Source organism: Ananas comosus, linkage group 3 (assembly GCF_001540865.1).
Source record: "Ananas comosus cultivar F153 linkage group 3, ASM154086v1, whole genome shotgun sequence".
Taxonomy (NCBI): Eukaryota; Viridiplantae; Streptophyta; class Magnoliopsida; order Poales; family Bromeliaceae; genus Ananas; species Ananas comosus.
In genome coordinates, this window is record NC_033623.1 from 14,969,443 (window position 1) to 14,979,747 (window position 10,305).

At 35.7% G+C, this 10,305-nt stretch overlaps 2 protein-coding genes across 4 annotated transcripts; one reads left to right on the top strand and one right to left on the bottom strand.

Moving 5' to 3' along the window:
* Positions 3,615 to 6,678, top strand: LOC109707906 (VAN3-binding protein). 2 transcript variants are annotated; one of them, XM_020229441.1, is made up of 6 exons: positions 3,624 to 4,157; positions 4,938 to 5,313; positions 5,857 to 6,000; positions 6,085 to 6,134; positions 6,214 to 6,271; positions 6,350 to 6,678. In XM_020229441.1, exons 1-6 carry the CDS (start codon positions 3,843 to 3,845, stop codon positions 6,580 to 6,582), a joined length of 1,176 nt encoding a protein of 391 aa, XP_020085030.1. In that variant the 5' UTR covers positions 3,624 to 3,842; the 3' UTR covers positions 6,583 to 6,678. The 2 variants fall into 2 exon arrangements, with proteins under 2 accessions (XP_020085029.1, XP_020085030.1); XM_020229440.1 differs by having other exon boundaries at positions 3,615 to 4,157; positions 5,857 to 6,134.
* Positions 6,760 to 9,850, bottom strand: LOC109707907 (formyltetrahydrofolate deformylase 1, mitochondrial-like). Of its 2 annotated transcripts, XM_020229443.1 has the most exons (9): positions 9,808 to 9,850; positions 9,369 to 9,574; positions 9,104 to 9,216; positions 8,758 to 8,908; positions 8,549 to 8,622; positions 8,311 to 8,470; positions 7,637 to 7,735; positions 7,444 to 7,530; positions 6,760 to 6,998 (listed from the first exon to the last, which is right to left on the bottom strand). In XM_020229443.1, exons 1-9 carry the CDS (start codon positions 9,818 to 9,820, stop codon positions 6,852 to 6,854), a joined length of 1,050 nt encoding a protein of 349 aa, XP_020085032.1. In that variant the 5' UTR covers positions 9,821 to 9,850; the 3' UTR covers positions 6,760 to 6,851. The 2 variants fall into 2 exon arrangements, with proteins under 2 accessions (XP_020085032.1, XP_020085033.1); XM_020229444.1 differs by lacking the exon at positions 7,444 to 7,530.

The following is a 10,305-nucleotide window of genomic DNA, read 5'->3' on the forward strand; positions in this document are numbered from 1 at the left end:
AAATAATTCCAACAAATTTATATTTACACCTTTGGTCCTGATCCTGCCACGCAGACGCGACGTCAGCGCCACGAGAGCGGGGCTGGACCAGTGTGTTAAGTTAAATACGGTGAACCATTCACTATATCCAAACACGATAAATAATTTATCGTGTCTAGAGAAAAAATATATTTTTCGTAATATAACTATTGAAAAGAGGAATAGGGATTAGAGAAGAAGAGAAATATAAATATAAAACACGGTGAACCATTCATCGTGTTCAACTTGAAAAACAGGCTCTCAGTCCGTCCATCTGGCGCTTGCGTGATGCCTATATGGTAGGGATAGGACCATTTTTGTAATATAAATTTTCTAGAGCTAGTTTAAAATAAAATTTTTCAAGAGGTCATTTGTAAAAAAAAAAAGCCCAAATTGTAAGGAGACTCTTGCCTACTCCCTTTCCATGGAGAGGATAGGAGAGAGAAAAAAAGAAAAAAAAAAGGAAAAAAGAAAAAAGAACCTTTTTTTTTTTTCTCTTATTTGGATTTTGGATTAAGAAAACAAAACTGAAAAAAAAAAAAAAAATTTCTTTTTCTCTTCTCTTTTGGGGAGAGAAATAATTAATTATCATGGAATGTTTTTTTTTTCCCCCAATTTCTCTTCACATATTTTCTTTTCACTTCTCAAATTCTGATAAAAAAAAAGACAAAGTGGTTTTATCTTTTAATTTCTTTTTCTTTTTGACTTTTCTCTCCGTCCAAATCATAGTAGTAAAGCTCTAGCTAAAAAATGATGATAAAAAAAAAAAAAAAAAAATCTATGACCCTAGCTTGGATAGTGAAGGCGAAGATAGCCAAAACTACCCTTCCCCGTCGAAAGTTCCGTTCCAGCCCCAACAAATAAAACGTTAATGTCTCGTAAAAGCAACGTATATTAATTTGACATCAAACATTGTTTGAAAAAATACATATATAAATTTGAAAAAATTATAAAGCAGTTAAATAGAGATCAATATATACCCTTCTTTAATACTCCCAATTGATCAATCTCGAATCCAACTTATTTTGGAACTTCAAATTCATTAACGTTTTCTAATACAACCATTATCTAAATTTCATAGAGTAAAAATTTCTCAAAATGGGATCCAAATCAGCCTACAATACTGTAATTTCGATTCGCTTTAGATTGCTGGATTAATGGGTCCATTAGCTCCATCAATAGTTCTATACTGGGTCAAAATGCAACTTAGATAATTAGAGGCTATACCGACAGTCTCTAGAGTAAGTGGCAAAGGGTTTGGTGGTTGATATCCGAGACCCAAGTTCGAATCCTAGTTGATTCACATTTCCAGCTAAGTTTATTTCTAAATGAAATAAACGAAACGGGTAGCGTGCTACCTATCTTTCAAAAAAAAAAAAAAAAGAGAAAAAAAAGATAATTAGAGGCTATATTAAAATAAGTTCTTCATATTATTAATTATTATTATTACTTGTACCTCCTCAATCTTTAATATTTTTAAGATATTATTTTTAAAGTTTAGTTAATCTGATTTGTTTTTATTAAATATTAGTAAACTTAATACTTCTATTAGCTATATTATCTTTAATTATTATATGCTTATTTATTAAATTATAGGCAATTGCATATGTAATAGAATTACTCCAGATTAATTTAGTAAATTTCTTTATTTATTTAACTAAAGTTATACAAAAAAAAAAATCAAAAAAAGCAAAAATGTGTGGCTATCACAAAATAGACTATAGTGAAAGCGAGTCATTCTGTCATTACTATCTTCTGGTGCAATAACAATATTCAATCCCACAACATCTGATAGAGGGTTTTTTTTTTTTTTTTGGTTTCTTAGCCTCCGGGCCTAAGTTGTCTCACACTTATAGCTTAATTCACCAATCTATTGAATGAAGCGAGTAGCGTGCTACCTATTTCTCAAAAAAAAAAAAAATCAATCAAAAAATCTTTATATTGCAAATAAGCATAAAAAAGGTTATTTTTAATGCGGTTTTTATATAAAATTACTATATAGATTATTTCGAGTCGACCTTACTATCTCACATGCCACATTGGAGTTGATTTAGAGTAAATCTTATATAATAAAGAGTTTTACCCCGGCCGAGCACATGCCGACAAAACTTAGCTATCCTAAGAAGCAAAGTTGCAGCAGCTGCACGAGCCCACGCCGGCTTTTCTGGGCCTCTTGTCCCCGACCCCTACCCCGACCCTTTCCTTTCTCTTCTCCCTAATTTTTCCTTTTTTTTTTTCTTACACTCCCAAAATTTCAAATCTTAATTTGATTTCGTGCAGTGTCACACTTGCACTATATTAATCATATTTTTTTTAAAAAAAAATACAATAAAATTATTTTTTTATTAATTATAATGTGACAGGACAATCTAAGAGGAAAATTCTATTAGTTAGAAACACACATCAGCGATATAACCAGTACATTCTAATTTTTTTTTTCTTATTCCATCACCATGGATCCAGGATTAGGGCTGGCAAACGAGCGAGCCGGCTCGCGTTCGACTCGTGTTCGGCTCGATATTCGGCTCGCTCGAGCTCGACTCGAAATTAAATGAGCCGAGCTTGAACAAAATAAAAGGCTCGAAATTCATTTCAAGCCGAGTTTGAGTATTACTCGGCTCGTTCGAATTAGGCTCGAAAAGCTCAAAAAGCTCGAAAATATATATATATAGGCTGGGGCTACTATACTCTTATGAGTATAGACCCCCTTGTACTCATAAATTTTTAACCGTTGATTGATAGGATGCGTGGTTAGGATGATGGTGGTTGACACTTAGAATGATAGTGGTCCCCTAAGGTTGAGTGGGTAGTTGGTTAAATAGTATAATCTAACGGATAAAAATGATTAATGAAATAAATTTAAGGGTCGAAAACTTATGAGTATAAAGGAGCCAATACTCATAAAAGTATAGTAGCCGAACTCTCTCTCTCTCTCTCTCTCTCTATATATATATATATATGTATAATATATATAATATTTATAAATATAATGTATTTTAATTATACGCTTTAATTTAATTTGGGCCATTATTGTTGGCCCATAAAATAAACCCAACAAGTATAAACGTGCAATTGAGCCTAACTCTAAATTTACATAACATACTCTCTCTTTCAGACTTTCATTGTTGCACATAACCCTAAAATAATAATATTCAAATTTTCAAATCTCTACTTTTTTTTTCCTCTCTCTCTCTCTCTCTCTCTCTCTCTCTCTCTCAAACCCTCATCCAGTCAGGAAGTCACCCTAGCTCACATTTCTTATAATTATTTTGTATTTTGAACTATTGGACATGTTGCATCAAATTGTAGGTAATGTTCTATAAAAATTAAACTACTGATTATATAATGTCGAGAATTTCAATCGGCTTGTTTAGAGCTCGAGCTCGGCTCGACTCGAAATTAGGCTCGCTCGAGCTCGGCTCGAATTAATTTCAAGCCGAGCTTGAGCCTAGATTTAGGCTCGAAATTAATTTCAAGCCGAATTTGAGCTGACATAAGCTCGCTCGAGCTCGGCTCGTTTCCACCCCTATCCAGCATATGGAAATTTAACTATTATAATAATATTTTTCTACAGGAACACAAAAAACGCGAGCAGAAACCAAAGCAAAGTTAGAAAAAGGAGAGCAGGGATTTGTCCACCTTTTGTTCCCTTTATCCCCCGCCACTCCTTTTTCCCTTCTTGTGCTCCGCGCGGCCTCCCTTTCTATAAGTAGCCCCCACCCAGTACGAGCTCTCCAAGTGCACGCTAACAAAAAAAAATAAAGATAGAAAAGATACACGCGATATAGTGATCAGTGTGAGTAATAAGTTTCCAAAGGGAATTAATGGAGAAGGTGTATTTAGTAGGGGGGAGGAGAAAGATAAGAGAAGTGATGAGTTTGAGTTGTTTGGAGGAGGAAGTTGAGGAGGAGGAGGAGGAGTGCGGAGGGAGGGTGGCGGTGATACCGCCACCGCAGACGCCGAAGGAGCCGATGGAGTTCTTGTCGCGGTCGTGGAGCGTGTCGGCGTCGGAGATATCGAAGGCGCTGCTTTCCGGGAACAAGAAGCGGAACTTCGTCGTCGACCGCTTGCCGGATATGATGATCCCCGACACGCTGGTGTTCGCCGCCTCCGCCGCGAAGAACCACCGCCCCATCGGCGTAAGATCACTAACACAACTTCCTAAGGTCGCTTTATTGCTAAAACGGGTGCGTTATAAACTAATCAATTATAATAGTAAAAATAATCATCAAATTATATAAATTCATATTTTAAAAAAATAAAAATATACTGGGTACGGGACGTGACCTAAACTTTCCAATATTATGATTCAGGATTTTAGTCTGATGAGCAAATGAAATAAAATGAATTTTCGTATTTCAATTTCTCCTCTAACTTAGTGATTTCTAGATTTAACAAAAGCAATAATGTCATTAATTACTCGAGCAAAACCAGTAACAGCTCAAAAGAAGCCGCGGATATCAACTTGGTTGTTTGCGTAATTGGACGTTCCATACGTACAATTCCCACATGTTGATGTTGGTGATTATACTTTGACATGTCTATTTTGTCTTTAGCGTTGCTTTAAAAAAACCCCAAAATTTGTCTCCATATGAAGCAGCATAGTATATATATATATATTTTTTAACTACAAATTTTGGCTTTACACGCCGAAATTTACTCTCGAAGAAAAGCACAAGCTGAAACTTTTACCTTAATTTCCGCTTAATTCTATTGCTTATTATTTAAGTTTGGGTGACCATTAATAAGATTTAGTCACAAGCTGCTAACTTTGCCTTTTGGCTTCTTTACCGGGAAATCGTACATTAAAAAAAAGACGAAATTTAGAAAAGTAAGATAATACCTTTCATTCTCAACTCATCATCACTGTATTTTTTTTTATTAATTTGATTATTATTATTATTATTATTATTTGTCAGGAACGTCGAGCTAAACACTCTATCATAACCCACCACCAAACGATCGGCAGGTGGTTTCATCACAAGGAGCAGAATAGAATAAGAGAGAGCAGTAAAGAGAAGGCCCGCGCCGAAAAAGCTCGAATTCACGCTGCGGTAGCGGTGGCAGGAGTGGCCACAGCCGTCGCTGCTGTTGCCGCATCTGCGAATTCAGAGAACCAGACCCCGAAGATGACTGCGGCGATGGCCTCTGCAACGGAGTTACTGGCGTCGCACTGCGTCGAGATCGCAGAGCTCACGGGGGCCAGCCACATGCAGGTGGCCTCGGCGGTCGAGTCTGCGGTCGACGTCAGAACCCCTGGAGATCTCATGACTCTCACTGCAGCTGCTGCAACAGGTCACAAATTTACATTACAGTTTGTCACTGATTTACCTTTTCTTCTTTTCAAGTCATTGCGTCTAAGATAATATCACATCACAGTAGGAGGTAGTCATATCCCGTGACGTGAAAGGATTGGCATTGTTGCTTTTCCGTGGCTACCATAAAACCACTTTAGTGATAAAATAAAACAATTGGTCGTTACTAAGTTTGCTATCCATAATAATTGGATAATTTATCGCCTGGGCCTAATCACTGTCCGTCTCTATGTTCACTTGGATCCACCATCTTAATTGAAGTCCTTTTCGTATTTAAAAATTATTCTTTTGAAGTGCTATGAATGAAAGGAGATAAAATGGATTGTCCACTTTTAATGTGGTTGATCAGGTCCAAGCAATAATTTTGCTAGTGACAGGGCAACCAGGATTTTGGTGGGAATCCCACAAATTCCAAATGTGTATGGTGGCAATAAAAATATTATCTTAACCAAGTAGTACTTTGACCACTAACTGATTTGTCCTTTTGAAAATGAATCATCACTAACTAATTTGAATTGATCAGCTTTGAGAGGAGCTGCGGCTTTGAAACTGAGAGTGCAGCGCGAACCGAGGAGCATTGCGGCGGTCACTCCCTATGAAAGGGGTCCTTGTTCAAGCCCCGACATCTGGTGCAAAGAAGGTGATCTGTTGAAACGCACCGGCAAAGGTATCTCTCAATTTACTATTCACAAACTTAATCTGCTGAAAAGTTCTGTAATTAAGATTGCATATCTTGCCGTTCATTATTCAGGGGCTCTACACTGGAAACGAGTATCTGTGTACATCAACAAAAAATCACAGGTAAAGAATCTTCATTGTAGGATACAAAATGATAACTCAAAGATGTCGACGGTGCTAAACTCAGTTTAATGAATCTTAGGTGGTACTAAAGCTCAAGAGCAAACATATAGGAGGTGCACTTTCGAAGAAGAAGAAGAGTGAGTTTAACTTACAAATGATACGCTTCAAAATTAACCAAATTCATAAGTTTCTGATAATGTTTTTATGATGATTAGGTGTTATATATGGCGTATACGATGAGCTCCAGCCATGGACACGGCAGGTGAGAGAATCCACAGAGGAGAAGTGCTACTTCGGACTGAGAACGGCACAAGGTCTAATAGAGTTTGAATGTGAGAATAGAAGCGAAAAAAAGAATTGGGTCGGTGGAGTGCAAAACTTGCTACGCCAAGTAGCCGGCAGGACCGATCGAATAGAGCACTCTCTGGAGTCCCTAAAACTTGGTTAATGTAAACAATGAATAGAGCCAATTTTGTCGACATAGATGTACTTGCAGCAAAATATATGTATAAATATGAAGTTGTGGAGTTTCTCCTCTTATGTATTGAAGTGCATGTCACCGTGTATAACAAACATTTGTGCTATAACATTCACTCCTTGGACAAATTCAGGAAGAATTCAAAGAGACATTGAGAAATTTAAGAAAATTAAATATGTAAGACATTACAGAATACTAACTTCCAAATAATACATATTACAACATTGTACAAGGCCCTCTTAGAATACAACAGTTCTGTTGGATTCATAAGGAAGCACTCTGAGTTCACAATAAGATTTCATTGCTTGTGCAAGGCATTGCTTCTCAAGATTCTCCGACTTCATCACAAAGCTCCGTAAGGTATCTCTGTGAGAGACTCTCTCAACCTGCATCACATAAATAAAGATTCAAAATTGGCAGCTATAAGTACATGCTGCTTCCATTATAATAACAGCACAATTAAACATATATAGTGTGCTAATAATAATAAATTGGCGATAAACCAAAGACATAATGTGATCTTTTTTTGTGTCTGTGTGTTTCACTCTTATTTCTTGAAGGTAGTTTTCATTCTTGCGTTGAAAACTACAAATCTCCAAAAGTAATATAAATTCCATATCATTTGAAAAATAAGTTGCTGATGGTAATAATTACAAACTAGTCAATACTATGTAGAATCATTAAGGTTACTCGTTTTCATTCATTATTTTTTATCAATAACTTTTACTGCTGATAGGAGACCAAATTAATTAATATCCTGCCCAGCATAATATGGCAAATCAACAAATTTGTAACAATTGGATGCAAAGAAATGCAAGTGAGCACAATCACCATTTGTTCAATAATTGGGCCAGCATCAAGCCCTTCCGTTACAAAATGACTTGTTACGCCAATTAATTTAACCCCAGCATCAAAAGCCTGGATTCATGTAGATCTAAAGCTTAAATGATAATCTAGAGCTCGGATTAAAAGGAAAAGAAAAAGAAACACTAAAGTTAATTTGGTAAGTATAGGAATTGCACACCTGTTTGGACGGATTTCTGCCCTTGAATGACGGAAGAAGGCCATGGTGAATGTTAATGATATCTTTATCATAAGTTTCCAAAAATTTTCCGGACAGTATCTGCCAGTAGGTACAATTTACACGATAATAGGAAAATTAAAAAAAAATGATGCAAGATGACTGTGAAAGAATATTTAATGTCTTTACCAGATGTCAGTTGTGTTATTGCATCTATCTCATTGCACAAATCTCACAAACACTGCAGCTAATATAACAATGACTAATGGAGATATTCATGTTTCTTTCTCTACATGTCCCATATTTGTCAAAAATCAGAGTAATTGTCTAGATGTTCTTTTTTTCTTGCTTCATTTGGTTTTCTGGGTTTTCTAACACACACACACAAGATTTTAAGATTTAAGTTGCATGAAAATAGGTTACTAATAGTTTGTGTATATGATTTAACTGATCTCTCTAATTCTGAAGCTTGTGACCAAATGGATGAAAGTGATGCATCTGAGAGCATCTTACATTTGGAGCACACATTGGTGAATCCGATATTAGGATCTTTAATGTTCCGTATTTAATTTCACATTTCGATCTACTATTTATTTCAGGTAATTTGAGGGGAAAAAGTATCCAAAAGAATGGAAACCGAAATGTTTATTAAAAGTCGAAGTGCAAAACAATTTTACCTGCATATATCTTGCAAGCACAAGAAAATCGGTCTCTTCAACCAATTCCAGGATTTCTTGTTCTCTTTTATTCCCCAAAGTCCTCGGTAAGTAATGATATGGAATCCCATGTCTTTCGAGAAAACGTATAACATGAGTATTCGGAGCTCTATTATGGTTGCTGCAAAAATGAGCCTATGAGTTGCCAAAAAAAAAGAAGAAGAAAAAAACCTTTTAAGTTATCACAAATATATGTTACCTTATTATACAACTAATATCCACAGGAAGCCTACCCTCCTGCCATCTATGTAACAGGTCCACCAAACAATGATCCTACACAGAGAATAACTAAATCAAACTAATATGTATAGAGAAACATAAGCAAATATTGGAACTCTTAAATGGTTCATTATACAATTTAAAAAAAAAACAAAAATGTAAGTCACAATTGCATATTACAAAGCGTACCAGCCTTGAAGTAAGAACTGCAATCTTGTATTTGGGGTCTAGATCGGGAACCCGAACAACTGATTTTTTTGCACTGAATATTTTCGATAATTTGAGGAAATCACTGTCGATAACATCTCGCGGCCATCGTAGAGGATCAAATACGAATTCACTGCCAAAAATTGTTAACATTTTGCATGCTTTAGCAGTGGCCATTAAAATAAATGTGAAATTTTGAAAAACAATGGACCAAATTAAACTAAGAAAAAAAACTATTTGACATAGAAAACTATAATTGCAATATTGCATTGAATAGAATGAATCAAATTGCGCAAGGAAGAGAACGAAAGGGAGTGGTGGAATCAACCTCCTGGAGTAGAAGACCTGTTTATTCTCAGGAACGAAGACATCGACGCTGTGTATGTTACCTCCTCTAGAGGCGATGCAATCTGAGAGCTTAGCAACAATTCCCACCGCATCCTAATCATAAAATCGACACAGTATCAACATAGATACAGATAATTGGATCTATCTTATTCCTCTCCCACCACTTTTTTTTTTTTTTTTTTCAAAAATCCCAAATCAAAAACATAAGCTCCCAAAAAGAAAAAGAGAGGAAGAGAGAATCGAACCGGGCATTGGAAAACGTGGATTCCGCGAAAGGGAGAGGAGGAGGAAGAGAACGCCCTCGCTGCGATTCTTCGGAGGCTCGAAATGGTGGTAGAGGAGGAGCCTCTCCTTCCAAAAACCATGCCCCTTTTCCCTTTTCTTTTTATGTTATTTTGGTCTATCAAATCAAATGGGCGTGGTTTAGAATGGCACCCAGTTCGGTAATGCACTGCACACCAACGGTTCAATTTTTAAACAATAAAAAAAAATATTAATTTTCCAATTCCTCCTTAAGATGGAATCTATATGCCGCTAAAAATAATTAGTTAATCAGTTATAGAGGAGAGTAATTGGTGAGCCGCGTAGTCCATTCTATTAGATCTAAAGATATAATACATTTTAATTTAATCCAAGTGAGATTTAAAAAATTATTTTACAATAATTTTTTATAATCCAGCTTACCATATCCATACATTTAACCCTTGTCTAGTTGTCTGGGACAGAGGCACAGCTCATACGGGATAAGATAGCGCCATTCCTTTTTCTTTTTCTTTTTTTTTGGTGAGTATTTTGTGGACATCGGTCGTCACAATCTTTTTGTGATTGGATTTTTTTTTTTTTTGATTTTTTGGCTGCCCAAAACTTGGCCTTAGGCATGTGAACAAAGAAAGTTACAAACAGTATGCTGCATATCTATACAGTCTTTCTTTCTTTCCTATGTTCATTTCATGTGGAAATGTTGTCTCCGCCGCCCACTAAATTGTAAAATTTTCTATTAAAAATTTGATCAGTAAAACTAGAAATCTAAGTATCTAGGCAAATAAGTTAAGTGTACATATATAAGTATTATTGCTGAGTAAATCAAATTAACAAGAGATTAAATGAAAGCAAAATAAATCTTTTACACTGTATATGACATCAAAATCCATATGAACAAATCAAAATCCGTCTAGAAAGGAA

What these genes read in the sequence shown, in the direction of transcription:
- LOC109707906 (XM_020229440.1), top strand. Translation starts at nt 3,843, where the DNA reads ATGGAGAAGGTGTATTTAGTAGGGGGGAGGAGAAAGATAAGAGAAGTG. An exon ending in CACTGCAGCTGCTGCAACAG is followed by an intron (nt 5,314 to 5,856) that starts GTCACAAATTTA and finishes TGAATTGATCAG; the next exon opens with CTTTGAGAGGAGCTGCGGCT. An exon ending in ACTTTCGAAGAAGAAGAAGA is followed by an intron (nt 6,272 to 6,349) that starts GTGAGTTTAACT and finishes TATGATGATTAG; the next exon opens with GTGTTATATATGGCGTATAC.
- LOC109707907 (XM_020229443.1), bottom strand. An exon ending in CAGGTCTTCTACTCCAGGAG is followed by an intron (nt 8,909 to 9,103) that starts GTTGATTCCACC and finishes AATTTTTGGCAG; the next exon opens with TGAATTCGTATTTGATCCTC. An exon ending in GATATTAGTTGTATAATAAG is followed by an intron (nt 8,471 to 8,548) that starts GTAACATATATT and finishes TCATTTTTGCAG; the next exon opens with CAACCATAATAGAGCTCCGA.